The sequence below is a fragment of the Choloepus didactylus genome, chromosome 1, assembly GCF_015220235.1.
Source record: "Choloepus didactylus isolate mChoDid1 chromosome 1, mChoDid1.pri, whole genome shotgun sequence".
Classification (NCBI taxonomy): domain Eukaryota; kingdom Metazoa; phylum Chordata; class Mammalia; order Pilosa; family Megalonychidae; genus Choloepus; species Choloepus didactylus.
The window spans coordinates 51,735,678-51,750,504 of record NC_051307.1 but is presented as its reverse complement, the minus strand read 5'-3'; the positions used below and the strand labels follow the sequence as shown (position 1 = coordinate 51,750,504).

At 38.0% G+C, this 14,827-nt stretch overlaps 1 protein-coding gene and 1 long non-coding RNA gene across 2 annotated transcripts in view; one reads left to right on the top strand and one right to left on the bottom strand.

Annotated features, from left to right (window-relative positions):
* Nucleotides 1-5,146: 5,146 nt before the first annotated feature.
* C1H3orf38 (chromosome 1 C3orf38 homolog) lies at nucleotides 5,147-12,672 on the bottom strand. Its single transcript, XM_037833897.1, has 3 exons — nucleotides 12,155-12,672; nucleotides 9,492-9,733; nucleotides 5,147-7,141 (listed from the first exon to the last, which is right to left on the bottom strand). Exons 1-3 carry the CDS (start codon nucleotides 12,279-12,281, stop codon nucleotides 6,467-6,469), a joined length of 1,044 nt encoding a protein of 347 aa, XP_037689825.1. The 5' UTR covers nucleotides 12,282-12,672; the 3' UTR covers nucleotides 5,147-6,466.
* Nucleotides 12,673-13,151: 479 nt separating this feature from the next.
* Nucleotides 13,152-14,827, top strand: part of LOC119531992 — a 41,422-nt gene continuing 39,746 nt past the window's right edge. Inside the window, exon 1 of the long non-coding RNA XR_005216460.1 lies at nucleotides 13,152-13,629. This is a non-coding gene — a long non-coding RNA (uncharacterized LOC119531992). The remainder of the gene's footprint in view (nucleotides 13,630-14,827) is intronic.

Genomic DNA, 14,827 nt, shown 5'->3' with positions numbered 1-14,827 from the left:
CAGGGCTGGGGGGGGCGCAGCGCAAAAGGAGAAAGAAACCACGCTGCTTGCAGCTGGCTCCCTGGCGGGCTGGAGACACTCCTGTCTGGGGCCGTACCCACAGCCCAGAGCTGTGCCAGGAGACCCAGTGTGACGGGGAGTGTATCCCACGGCACCACGCACATGCCACAATACTGATCGTGGACAGTGGCCTTGGGCGCATACACACCTAGTTGTCCTGGAGCTGGGAAGGCGGAGCTGTGCGAAAGGTGGGGGGGTTGAGACACTCCATTCAGCCATCTTTGCATCAGGCTGGGAGTGCCCCTGCACGGCCCAGCGGCCCGGGGCTTCCCTTGAGGGATGGAGCACACTTGTGACGTAGCACATCCTTCCCTCAGCAGAGGTCCTGGAAGATCACAGCTGAGAAGGGGGGCCCGCTCGGAAAACCCAGGGACACTACGTCAATGCCGGTGACTTGTGGGCCAGTGGCAGAGAAAATCTGGGGCAAAACTGAAATGAAGGCTTAGACTCTTGCAACAGTCTTGAATCTCCAGGAACACCTGGGAGGTTTGATTATTAAAGCTGCCCTGCCTCCCTAACCACCCAGACAGACGCCCCACAAGTTGTATTTTTTACAACTTGAAAGAACCCTATCAAGCAAAGCAAATGCCAAGAGGCCAAAAACAACAGAAAATCTTGAAGCATATGATAAAACCAGACGATATGGAGAACCCAATCCAAAACACCCAATCAAAATATCAGAAGAGACAGAGTACTTGGCACAATTAATCAAAGGACTACAATCAAAGAATGAGAGCATGGCACAGGATATAAAGGACATGAAGAAGACCCTAGAGAGCACAAAGAAGAAACTGCAAGAGTAAATAAAAAAATAAAAGATCTTATGGAAATTAAAGAAACTGTTGGCCAAATTAAAAAGACTCTGGATACTCATAATACAAGATTAGAGGAAGGTGAACAACAACTCAGTGTCCTAGAGGACCACAGAACAGAAAATGAAAGAACAAAAGAAAGAATGGAGAAAAAAATCAAAAAAATTGAAATAGATCTCAGGGATACGATAGATAAAATAAAATGTCCAAATTTAAGACTCATTGGTGTCCCTGAAGGGGAAGAGAAGGGTAAAGGTCTAGAAAGAGTATTCAAAGAAATTGTTGGGGAAAACTTCCCAAACCTTCTTACACAATATAAATACACAAAGCATAAATGCCCAGCGAACTCCAAATAGAATAAATCCAAATAAACCCACTCCAAGACATATTCTGATCAGACTGTCAAATACTGAAGAGGAGCAAGTTCTGAAAGCAGCAAGAGAAAAGCAATTCTTCACATACAAAGGAAACAACATAAGACTAAGTAGTGACTACTCAGCAGCCACCATGGAGGCGAGAAGGCAGTGGCATGACATATTTAAAATTCTGAGAGAGAAAAATTTCCAACCAAGAATACTTTATCCAGCAAAACTCTCCTTCAAATTTGAGGGAGAGCTTAAATTTTTCACAGACAAACAAATGCTGAGAGATTTTGCCTCCTTCAGATACTAAAGGGAGCCCTACCGACAGAGAAACAAAAGAAATGAGAGAGAGATACAGAGAATTTTAACAGACATATATAGAACCTTACATCCCAAATCACCAGGACACACATTTTTCTCTAGTGATCATGGATCTTTCTTCAGAATAGACCATACGCTGGGACAGAAAACAAGCCTCAATAAATTAAAAAAAAAAAAATTGAATATATTCAAAGCACATTCTCTGACCACAATGGAATACAAATAGAAGTCAATAATTTTTTAATTGTAACTCCACTATTTACTTCCTACATGATATAAAATACATGAACTCTAATGACAAATCAGTGGTTTTGAACTCAATGTAAAATATGTAATTTTTGACAAGAACTACATTAAGTTGGGGGAATGGAGGAGTATAGGAACATAGTTTATGTGTCCTATTGAAGTCAAGTTGGTATCAAAGAGAAACAAGATTGTTATGGATTCAAGAGGTTAAATTTAAGCCCCACAGTAAACACAAAGAAATTATCAGAGAATATGACCATAGAGATGAAAAGTAGAGTATGGGTTATGAGAAGTGGGAGAAGGGACAATGGGGAGTTAAGAAATGAGTGTAGGGTTGCTGTTTGAGGTGAAGGGAAATTTCTAGTAATGGAAGGTGGGAAGGTGATAGCATTACAACATTCTAAATGTGATTAATTCCACTAATGGAATGCTAGGGAGGGGGTAGAATGGGAAGATTTAGGCTGTATATATATGTTTCCACAATTGAAAAAAAAAAAAAAAAAAAAAAAGACAGTCTAAATAGATGACAATTTAATGCCAAGGATGATCCTGGATGGGATCTGGGGATGGAGGACAGGAGGCTCAAAGGGACATAACTGAGACATAAGGGGAAAAAAAAAAAAAGGAAATATAGAATGTAAGCTTTGTATCAAATTTCTTGAACTTCTTAGCCATGCCTAATGGGGATTGCATAAAAGAATGTTCTTGTTCATGGGAATTGTATATGTGAATTATAGTGTTTGTTCAAGGATATGTGCAGCTTGCTCTCATATGTTCAGAAGACAAAGCAATAGATGACAGATGATAGATAGGGAGGGAGAGAGAGAGAGAAAGAAATTGTGGTGTGACAGGATGTTAAAAGTTGGTGGATTGGGGTATCGGGGGAGGGGGGTCAGGGTATGCTGGAGTTCTGTGTATGGGGTTTGTATTGTTTTTGCAACTGTTCCTATAACTTTGAATTTATTTCAAAATAAAATTAAAAAAAAAAAGCCAAAAAAAAAAAGAGATGCAAAGATGCTCAATAAATGTGCCAAATGAACTTGAAGAAAATCTAGATTCAGAAAGTCTTATTTCCCAGCACCGCAGCTGTGCTATCTACATCTAAACTGGGTATTCACAAAGATTATAAAGTAGGTTGTGGTTTGGGGCTGGGAGTTTGGGGTGTATGTGTGGTGTGTGTGTGTGGTTAAGATGGGAAGATCATGTATATAAGCCTTGTAGAAGAAATGCCCATATTTTAAAAATCTTTCATCAGAATACATTAGCAATACAAAAATCATTAATAAATAAATAAACAATACCTTCTTTGGGTAAAGTTTTTGTAAAGGTCTTGAAAATATTTTTTGTAATTATTTTTTCATTTCACATTTTTGTCATTTTCTCCAAAGCATGTTAGTTGTTCATTAAATTTATCTTGTTAAAACTAAATGAAATTGGAGTATGTTTATGTTTCACTTGAGAGTATTTTGGTAGGTTTTGTCTTCATATCCAATCTTTTCAAAGCAAAATTCTCAAGTAACAAGTCTTGTAAACTAACAGACTCCCTAAAGAGATTATCCTTTCATTCGTAAGATTTATCCTTTAGCTTAGGGACTCGGGCAATGCCACAAAATTTTCTAAAAATAATTTTGATTCTTTTCTCTTAATTGAATAGAGGATTTAGTCTGGGAAAATAGAACTACTTTTAAAAGGGAGTAGAAGGAACCCTTTAAGACTCATAGATGTGTTTTAGGGAAGTCCATGAATTCACTGAAATATGCAAAAATTGTAATGCTATATGCAAACATGTTTTTTCTGGGAAGAACATAGCTTTCATCTGTCTTAAAAAAAATCTATGACCAGCTCCACCAAACCAAATTAAGAAACAGTAAACAAAGGGTCATCTAAATTCATGAAAATATTCTCAAGAAAATGTTTAGGTATGGTTTTTATTCATTCTTATGTCCCCTTTGCCTTAGCCAGTCTTTTAAAGCCCTTCATGGTACTATTATAATTTCTTACTAAGACAGGTAACCAGACTTTCTTCAGCATAAAAATGTTACCTTTCTGAAAATCCAGGAACATTTTCTTGTCCTGCTATCACTGTTATGCCATTTGCGAGATGATTTAATAAATAAAAGGTAGCTTTCTCCTATAGTTTGGTATTTTAGTTTTAAAAAACACATGAAGCAAAGCATGCTATTACGCATTCTTAATAAAATATTCTCATTATTACTTTAAGATTTTCCTCAAAGATACTTAAATTATTAAATTCAAGATGTACACCTTTTTATTAGCCTACAACAAATAAAGCCCAGTTGCTCCCTTAGTTTGACCATCCCATTTTTATGAATTATGTGAACAGGGTTTTATTATTCTTTACTACTAGACTCCACAGATTTTTCAAATAACAGTTGGGTATAACAAAGCAAAAAAAGACCTAAAGCTGGGGTCTCCACCATCGCCTAACACAAACAGTAAATGTAGAGTTCAATCTTTGCAGTGTCAGGTGTGCTTTCCGCCCTTCTCAAAGGCCTGATCAAGCTCAAGCTTCATAAATGGATTTCAATTCGTCCAGGTCCTCTTCCTTCGAGTAGGACTGCTTCATATGCTTCTCCTGTATTTGCTAGGTAGTCTCAGTGCCCTCAAGTATATGTTGATCTGATCCTGGGCTTCTAAATGTAGTGTAGTTCTCCCAAATCTAAGTTATTTTGGGGCCTAAAAATTTCCCTGTATCCATACATGAAATTCACAACTATGTGACCAAACAATCAAGAACTGAAGACAAAATCTAGAGGCAGAAAAGCCTTTTTCACTATATGTAATCTTCTTTTGCTCATTCCTTTCACCCATTCACTCAAACATTAGGCCTTTCTATGTGCCTGGCTGGAGTATTTACATAAAACATAGCCCCGATCTTTAAGCTCAGTCTATAAAGAAACTTTCAAATTTTTAAGGGTGATTAAATCTATATGCAGAGATTGTAGCCTGCCTTGGGCTTTACACAAATCCAAAAATTCGGTATTGAAGAGAGCTGGAAGCAATCCCCATCCATCTACAACGTATGCAATATTTTTGCAGTATTTGACATCAGTAGCACAAAGAAAACAGATGGAAATGGTTTTTCATTTCATCCCTTACTTAGGCTATTTATCTGCTGTACTTTATAACAGACACCACAAGCTTAAGGAAGAAAAAGATAACTTAGCTTTAGTTAGCAATTTTTCAAAACTCAAAAAGAACTATAGGATGGGGACTGATGGACTTGTGACCTGAATGTGTATCTCACAAAGCACAAGAGGTAATTATTTAGCATACCATTGTTTTCTTTATACCTAATTATACCACATAGATAGTGAAACTAGCAGTAGTAAAATATGCTTTATTTTGGTTGATAACCTAAAACTTAAAGAGTAAGCGAGTTGTAAATTAAATCTAAACAATACACTATTCTTATAGCAGGCAACAAGCATTTCCCTCTTTTATTAAGTTCTTATTTTAGGACATATCGATTTGCACTCCTCAAAAGAGGGATGGCATTAAAAACAAACAAAAAAAAGAGTTTTGTCCTCCTGCTTCCAACATTCTTATCAGTCACCTAGATGATCATAAGCAGAGTTAAAGGTAAAAACATGTACAGTACATCATCGTATCAATTTTCCAGTTGAATTTTTCTTCCACAAGGCACTTTTGTAAATTAAAATTACTAACTAAATCCAGGATCAGAAAATAGTTGCTGGGTGATGAGGAATCTAAATTTTAATGCCAGTATGTAATCAACCTGATGCTCAACTTTGTAACTCAAACCTCGTAACAGAAGTTAGAGGTGGAAAACTCCTAACTTTAAATTATGATATGGGTATATATAATGTATGTATGCACATATCATAAATTTGTGGGCTTTTTGTCACCTCTTCCAAGATCAGTCAAGAGGAAGAACAGAAGCACAAATTTTAAAACACTTCAACGTTTCCTGTTTAAGGTGCTACAATAAATGCTCTATAAAGCTGCTAACTGTAGTTCTAGATAAGAAAATGAGGTCTGTTTTAGGAATAGCATTTATCATTGCCCAAAACAGTTCAGAAAATGTTATAGATTATGTAAGATATTTAGCTTGAACTACAGCAGATAACTGAAAAATGTTCCTCAATTATTCAAAGAGATAAAGTAAATTTTTTCATCTGTTAAATTATAGGATTTTTTGCATTAAGAATGTCAATCAAATTTTCTAAAATGAGAACTTTAAGTTCACATTAAATATCTCTACAATATTTATTTTTTTAAACAACACAGGTAAAATTTGTAAACTATCCAATTACCTAGATTGAGATAAAAGTAAATGAGAAACTTGAGAGGAACAAGAGCACTATCAATTCTTTCCCACCTGCAACATACAGATATTATAATATTCACTAAGTAAAATGAAAACATTACCTGGTTTCTAAAGCACACCATTAGCTATTACATCTAAAGTGGGATTTATTTGATGAACCACATTAAGCTTTCAGAACATCTGCTGAAACTCAGGTAGAAATAGGGAAGAATCACATAAGACGGCAGTCTGTAGTCAAGAAAGGTATTTCAACTAAAATGTCAGTCCTCACACCTGAAATCACTTAGACATTACTGATGTAGAATTTGGAAGAGTTTCTGTATAGAAGATTTTTTTAGGCTGACATATGGTGCTCAATGCTTCAGAGGTAAACTCAGTTCTCTTTTGTTCAACAATGCCTCATTTCCACTACATAAAGCTTGGTCTCCAGTTCCACTATCCAATACCTGCTTTCCATTAAGTCGTATTTCGCTGGTACCACATAAACTGATTACATTATAAAAGGCCTCGAGATCACTTGGCTCAAATGTAATGGATGGTTTCTGTACTGTTCCAGGAGCAAGGGAACCCTCTCCAATAATTCTCAGATTGATAAATTTGATTTTCCAAGTATTCTCCACAAAAGGGCAGCGGATGAGTCCAAAAATTTGTTCAAAAATGCCCAAACAAGTGTTCCCTCGGTGGACAGTCCCAGCAACTCCAACCATAACTAACCCATGGGGAGAGGAAGCACACTTCAATCCATGAGAATCCAGATTGGGGTTGAGAAAAAGAAATTCTTCTTTCACCAGTGACAGTAAGCGAAGGCTCACAATTTCTGCTCCATGGTAGTCTATCACATTTTGTTCTGATGTGCTGTAATAAAATCTAAGCTTGACATCATGCCAGAAGTGCTGTGGCCCCCATTCATCTTGAGGTGGTCCCAAAAAAGGATTCTGAGAATTAAGAAGCTCAAAGAACCAATGACAGAATTCTCTTCCTAATCGACGAAAATCTATTTTTTCAGCTTTTTTATCTTCCTTCTCCTGCTGATTAAATATAAACAAAATCAAAGTTAGCTCTATTTTTATATCTAGCATGTTTCACAGCTAAGTTTGAATTATTTATGGAATTACAACTAAGTGTAATCTCATTAAACTCCATGATGCAGCATAAAATCTCTTCTTTAAGAAAAAGTTTTAGAATTTCCCAGCATAACAGATGAAAATTCCACTAAGAAACTAAGGTTTAACAAAGTCTCTTGAAATATCAGTATTGACAGTCAAGAATGATTTATAGAAGCATTTTCTCTTGATTGTGGCTGTGGTTTCACATGTGTATATATGTCAAAACTTATTAAACAATACACATTAAATGGGTGCTGTTTTTTGCATATAAATTATACCTCAATAAATTTGATAGTAAGCATTTTCACTGTCTTTAAACAGATACTTCAATGTGTTTGAAATAAATTATTCTTTATGATTCGGGTTAATTTTGTATTATTTCCGTTTTTTCAAAGGAACCGTAACTCCAAAAATATACCTGATAGGGTGGATCTTATTCATCTATATACTCCAAAGCACAGTATCTCACTGAGATGTGAAAACAATTTACAGTAATTGACCACCTGCTAATGAATATACTGGGCACTGTGCTTTGTACTTCAAATGCTATTTTTGCTATCTTCACAAGTCTTATAGAAGTTGTCATTATGCCCATTTTATGGATGAGGAAACCAAGCCTCAGAAAGGTCAAGTTACTTGCCTAGTCATACACCTAATATACAGCAGATCCTAATTTGAAGCCACATCTATATGATTTCCAAGTCAATGCTATACTCTTCAGTACACCAAGAATGAACATCCATTGAAGATTCTTTCCTACTGTGGAAACAAAGCTCTTTACTGTAAAAACCTCATTAATTTACAGTGTGTGGTATGTAGTTTACCAATCAGCAAATTACTGAGAGGTGCATTTAAACATTAAAATATTCATTGAACATCTAAAATGTACAGTGGCAATAAAAGGAAAAAGAAAACAGCCAATGTCAGCCACAGGAAATTACTATAATAGCATTTTCTCTAGTTAAAAATCCTATGTAAAAATTGAGTTTCTTTCAAGAAATTTTTACAGTTCAATACCAAAGAAATTATTAAAAATGAGCAAGTCACAGACATAGGGGACTGATGGTTTGATGGGTTGAACCGTCTACCACAGGACTTGTCCTTGGGAAGACTGTTGCTGCAAAGGAGAGGCTAGGCCTCCCTATAATTGTGCTTAAGAGCCTCCTCCCGAATGCCTCTTTGTTGCTCAGATGTGGCCTTCTCTCTTTAGCTAAGCCAACTTGGCAGGTGAAATCACTGCCCTCCCCTCTACATGGCATCAGACACCCAGGGGAGTGAATCTCCCTGGCAACATGGAATATGACTCCCAGGGAGGAATGTAGACCCGTCATCGTGGGATGGAGAACATCTTCTTGACCAAAAGGTGGAAGTGAAAGGAAATGAAATAAGCTTCAGTGGCAGAGAGATTCCAAAAGGAGCCAAGAGGTCACTCTGGTGGGCACTCTTAGCACAATACAGACAACCCTTTTTAGGTTCTAATGAATTGGGGTAGCTGGAGGAAGACACCTGAAACTACCAAACTACAACCCAGAACCCATGAATCTTGAAGACGATTGTATAAAAATGTAGCTTATGAGGGGTGACAATGGGATTGGGAAAGCCATAAGGACCACACTCCCCTTTGTCTAGTTTATGGATGGATGAGTAGAAAAATGGGGGAAGGAAAACAAACAGACAAAGGCACCCAGTGTTCTTTTTTACTTTAATTGGTCTTTTTCACTTTAATTATTATTCTTGTTATTTTTGTGTGTGTGGTAACGAAGGTGTCAGGGACTGATTTTGGTGATGAATGCACAACTATAATGGTACTGTGAACAATCGAATGTATGCTTTGTTTGTATGATTGCATGGTATGTGAATATATCTCAATAAAATGAATATTAAAAAAAGAGCAAGTGTTTAAAACAGCATTCTTTTGAAGTGGAAAAAATTACAGAGAACTAGAGTCTAAATTAAAATTAAATTGATCCTGTAGATTATCTATTCTCTAAAAATCCAACAGTCCTCATTTGATAAGAATGAGGAAAAACAAAAACATTTTATTTCCTCACAAATCAGTAGACTATTTTATTTACATTACTAATGCTGGAAATATTTTGTCTTTTAATACTTTACTGTTCTTTCTTCCTTTAGAAGAATGCAAAGGAAATGAAATAAGGTTGTAATTATAAAATATCAATAAAATACTACTGATCATGCTCCCTAGGATCTAGTAATCTAAAGAGTTTTAAACAGAACAGTGGTTCAGGATATAACTATAAGATCTATTTACTTGTTTAAAGAGTTGAATGTCTTCTGTCTTTGTAACTGGCTCTGGTGATTCCTTCAATTTCAGTTTTGATTGCTTTTTCCAATAATCTTTTGCATGCTGAATAAGATTGTGTTTTTCAGTAGCTGGAGGTATAATAACCCCTTGTGCTGCCAGGTACTTAAATATGACTTCTCGGTGGACTTTTTTACGCCTCAAAAGTTCTTCTACACTTTGACTGTAAACTAATATTGCATGAATGGCATCTAGAAGGAAATAGCAAAGATTAATAGAAAATCATGAGTCACTCAAAAACACATTAAAGGTCAGCAAAACTCTATCAAATAATATTTCTAAACCCCTGTAACTAAGTATTATTGATTTTCCATGAGATGGTTATTTTAAAACACTACGAAGTGGGTTGTCAGGTTTTTTTAGAGTTCTCCATGCTTTAAATCTCCCTACCTGAAATTCCCTCTTCCTTTTATTTCTCCAAAGAAAATGAAATTTTAGCATTTCCTTTTAAATAACTATGTTTTAAGAAAAAATTTGATCCACAAAAATTATTCTTCCCTAATAAGGCCAACAGGACCCAAATTCACATACAATACCAAAAACTAAGTAAGATTGTAATATTTTAGGTATACAAGAAATTTCAGTCCATTAGCCTTACTCTACAGATACTGAAAGTTGAGGATACATGAGGTTTTAACAACCATACTTCTTTGATGTGGCAGAACCAAAACTGGTATTCTTTTTTCAATTTTTAAAAATTTTATACTAAACACAGACCAAAGAATACTTTTAAAATGTGTGAGGTATATAAGATGGCAATACACTCACTACCTAGCTTAAGACATAGGAAATTACTAGTATCTTCGAGGACTCTATTTCACCCCTCCCTCATGTTATTCTCCCTCCCTCCTCATTCACCTCACATCCTAAATATTGTTTATCATTCCCTTGTTCTTCTTTTCAGTTATACAACCTAAGTATATATCCCTAATCAATATATTTAAGTTTGGTATTTTTTGAACATTTTATAAATTAAATTCATCAATATCTGGTATTCTGTAATCAGTTTTCACTTAACGCAGTTTCTGAGATTCTTCTATGTGGACATATGTAGCTCTGGTTACTTCACTTACAGCGATGTACAGTAGTTCATTATATGACCATACTATAAGGTATTCATTCTTTAATAAACTTTTTTCCTGTCTGTCCTATTACAACACTTATAATTTAAATTTAAAACAAAACTAGCTATGTGATACAGAGAGTGAAATGAGTGCTTAAGCTGCTCATTTACATGTTTATACAATTTAACAACTCTTGAAAATCTACCGGAGCTTTCAGTCAAGACTCCCGGTGAACAAAGGAGCAAGCAGTATGAGCACCACCTTGGAGCTTGTTAGAAATGCAGAATTTCTGGGACCACCCCAAAACTACTGAATTAGAATCCGCAATTTAATAAGATCTCTCAGGGATTCATAGGCACATTCAAGTTTGAGAAGCACAGGTCTAGAGTATATGCCTAGGATTAAGCAAATCTTCACCATTTGGAGATAATGTCAAAACTGTTTCCAAAGTGGTCGTTTTAACTGACACACCTCCAACAGTTGTCAAGGAGTTATTTCACCTGAACACCAACACACGAGTTTTATACTTTTAATATTCTGCCAACCTGGTACATGGAAAGGCATCTTCCTTCTCCTGCTTTCTAAAGAGAGTGAGCAGTTTGTTGGTTTTATTTCTCTTCTCTGAGAAACGTCTATTCAAATCATTTAAACATTTTTGAACTGGAAGTTTGTTTTTCTTTATTTGCTTTTAAATCCACAATAAAAATAAACTAACATTTTTATCTGTTACAATTTTAAATTCACCCCTCCATGACTGTGATTAGCATGTAAAAATATATAAATGTTGAAGAACTACACGTCTAAAATTATTTACCGTCTAAATTGATAGCAATTTCTTTTAAATGCCCAATATTAAAAGCAGGAAACAGTTTTAAAAAGCAGAATCTTTTGACGGTACTTAAGCCATATGCTAATATTGGAATTATCACATTTTAAAGTAAAATTCAGCAAGTTTAAAATAAAAGGAGCTATGTGATACAGAGAGTGAAATGAGAGCTACAGCTGCTCATTTACATGCTTATACGATTTAACAACTCTTGAAAAATCTACCGGAGTGCCTGTTTGGCTCTGAAAGTAATGTATTCCCAGGACATAAAACACTCTAAAAAATCCTGGATGCAAAAGGAGACACGGAATCAAACTGCCTGTTCTTTTATTACAGCGGCTGTTTTACCTAGGAGACCGATAAAAATATTTAAATCTTCCCCCAAGCCTTGAAGGAAACGAAGGCTGAGCAACATCTGACACTTCTCAACTGAAAAGTTGAAGAGGGAAAAACCCCTCCGTTCCCTGGAAATTAAAAAAAAAAATGACCACCCATTTAACCAGAATCCTCAAAATAAGTATTCGTCCATAACATTCGATGGATAAAACTTGGAAGCACCGTCGTCAGTGCCACCACCTCTCCCAGTCTGCACCGCGGCCTACCCAAGTTGGTGTCTCAGTCACAGAGCCCAGCATTCCCGACGATTTCACCCGAATACTGTCAGGGTGAGAGTGAAGCCTGGGGAAGCGCGGCCGCCCCTGAACCGAAGGGTCCGACCTTACCTTGGCGGTCCTCAGGCTGCACCAGGCGGTTGGTGATAGTGTCGCACAGGGCCATGATCTCGTCGTTGTCCAGAAGGCCAAGCATTTTGCGACAGCCCTCCATCTCTGGCTGGCTGAGCCCCGTCATCTCGACCCCAAAAAAGGGGGAAGAGGACGACGCCAGTAACGTCGCCACTCCGGCCCAGAAGGCCAGCGCCTTGGCAACACTCACCGGAAGTGCCTTCCTTGGTGTTCGCTGCCCAAGGGCCTCGGGTATTCCAGACCCCTGGGCGGAAGTGACAGCCAATGAAGTCAGTAAGGGAACCCGGTACTCTGACTTGTCGTTCCGGGCTGGCCCGCCGGGCCCTACTACGCTGGTCCCACGTAATTCACTTTGGGGAAGCACCGGGTTCACGTCGAGAACATCGACCTTTCGCAAGGAAGTTGGGTGCAGAAAGAGAATCGCCGAACCCTCCAGGAGCTTCCTGTCCAAAAGAGCGTCTCGGAAAGCTGCGCAGGTGCGTGGAAAGCGGGCGGCGGTACAGGCGCACGGGAGCTCCCGTCATGCCCTAGGGCCGGCCAATGGAGGCGGCTCCCACCCGCCGGTGAGCCCGGCCCCCGGGAGCGGTTGAATGTCCGTTCGGCCTCTTCTGTAGGGTGTGGGGCGGTAGTGTGATAGTCTTAGATTACGTAACATTCATTTTTTAAAATAATCGGTCTGTTTAATAGTATACTATGAAAAGTTAAAGACAAAAAAAAGATAATCATCTATCCTTGCCCACGCCTACCAGCTCTCAGACACGCTGGGGTCTGTGTTTTCCTGCATTCTCGCCGGTTTGGCCTTAGGAGAGGCGGTATCGTGCGCAGTTTAAGGCTGGGAGCTCTGAAAGTCAGGTTGCCAGGGTTTTACTCCGTCGTCTATAAACTGTTACCGCAGCTAAATGCTTATGTCTCGAAATGAATCTAACCTCGTAAGGTTGTTGTGGGGCAGGGGAGGGAATGAGGGTGGAGAAGAACAGTTGCTGGTGCCTAGAATGAGCTCAGTAAATATTAGCTGCCATTATTGCTGTTAGTATGACAGAAACGCACATTCATGAGAGGGAAACAGTTATGCTGTGCTGGACTGAGCCCGGATGAGGAATCAGATTTAGAAACATTGTCACTTGCCTCTATCTCCTTCCATTTTTAGTCATTTTAGATTTAATTAGGGTATTGATATTGAGTAGGTGAAATGTACACATCTGCAGATCCAGGTAAGCAAATCTAACATTTTGTATTTAACAGCTAAATACCACTCATAAAATATACTGTAAATATAGTCTTTTAGAAGTGTATCCAAAACATGGTTAAATTAATTTGCCAGTGGATGTCATTTACCCAACAGATACCAGTTCATCATTTTCCACTAAGTATTCATGAGTGCCAACTATGCTAGGTATTGAAGATTCAGGGAAATAACACAGACCTTCCTTTAAGAGCTTTTGGAAGTGTTACAGGTAAATCAATTGTAAGACAAGGGTAAGTGCTCCTATTTGTTGGTGAGGTACCACATGGAAGGCATGCCCAACTTTGTCGTTCCTTCATTAATTCTTTTATTTTAGAAAGGTATATTTTATTGAACACCTGCTACTTGCCAAACACTGTTCTTTTTGCTGGGGATGCTCAAAAGACCCTGCCCTTTGGAGCATGCATTTTAGTGGGAGGAAACAGACAATAAATAAATAAAATATATACTGTGCTGGGAGATGCTATGGAGTAAAATAAATCAGGAGGGGAATGAAGAGATACCTCTCTTTTATACGGGTTGTCAGGAAAGGTTTCTCTTATAAGTGACATTGAAGGACTAATATGAAGAAAGTGAGAGAATGAACCACAGGGGAAGATTATGAAGGAAGAAGCAACAGTTGAGGTCCTGATGAAAAAGGGATGTGCTTGGCATGGAAGAAGAAACCAGTGAGGCTAGAACAGTTTGAGCAAGGAGAAGGCGAAGAGCAATGAAGTTAAAGTTGCAGTCAAGACTGATATAGAGCAAGGTTTCTCAACCGCAGCACTAGGACATCTTGGGCCAGATAATACTTTGATGTGGGGGCTGTCCTGTGCATGTGGGATGTTCTACAACAGTTCTGACTTCTACCCACTAGATGCCAGTGGTCCTCCCTCCACCTGGTGGTAGCAACCAAAAATGTCTCTGGACATAGCCCAACTCCCCTGAGAGTGTGTGTGTGGGGTGGGGGAGGCAGGGGGTGGAGGGCAGGGATTTCCCCCATTAAGAATAAAGCTGACTTGTCCAAAAGTACTTTCTAAGATGATGAAAATATTCTGTATCTGTACTATCAGATATGGCAGCTATTAGCTCCAACACGTTGCTGTTGAGAACTTGTAGCTAGTGATACTGAGGAACTGAATTTTTAATTTTACTTTAATTTAATCAAATTTAAATAGCCACATGTAGCTGGTGGCTTTTGTATCGTACAGGGCAGATCTAGAGCCTTCTAGGCCATTATGAAGACATTGGCTTTTATCTTTTACCTCTTTGACTTATTCTCAGTCTTTGACTCCAGTCTAATCACATTGGTTCCCTTGCTGTTTGTTCCTTGAGCTCACCAGAATAAGAGTTCCTTGAACTCTTGATGTTCTGCCTGGCCTATTTTTCCCTCAGATATCTGAATGACTCTCCCTAACTTCATTCTGGTC

Excerpts from the sequence above, each read along its gene's own strand:
- C1H3orf38 (XM_037833897.1), bottom strand. The coding sequence starts at position 12,281 with ATGACGGGGCTCAGCCAGCCAGAGATGGAGGGCTGTCGCAAAATGCTT. Across the intron at positions 9,734-12,154 it reads GCAGCCTGAGGACCGCCAAG|ATGCCATTCATGCAATATTA; the intron begins GTAAGGTCGGAC and ends ATTTCCTTCTAG. Across the intron at positions 7,142-9,491 it reads ACATTCAACTCTTTAAACAA|CAGGAGAAGGAAGATAAAAA; the intron begins GTAAATAGATCT and ends ATATTTAATCAG.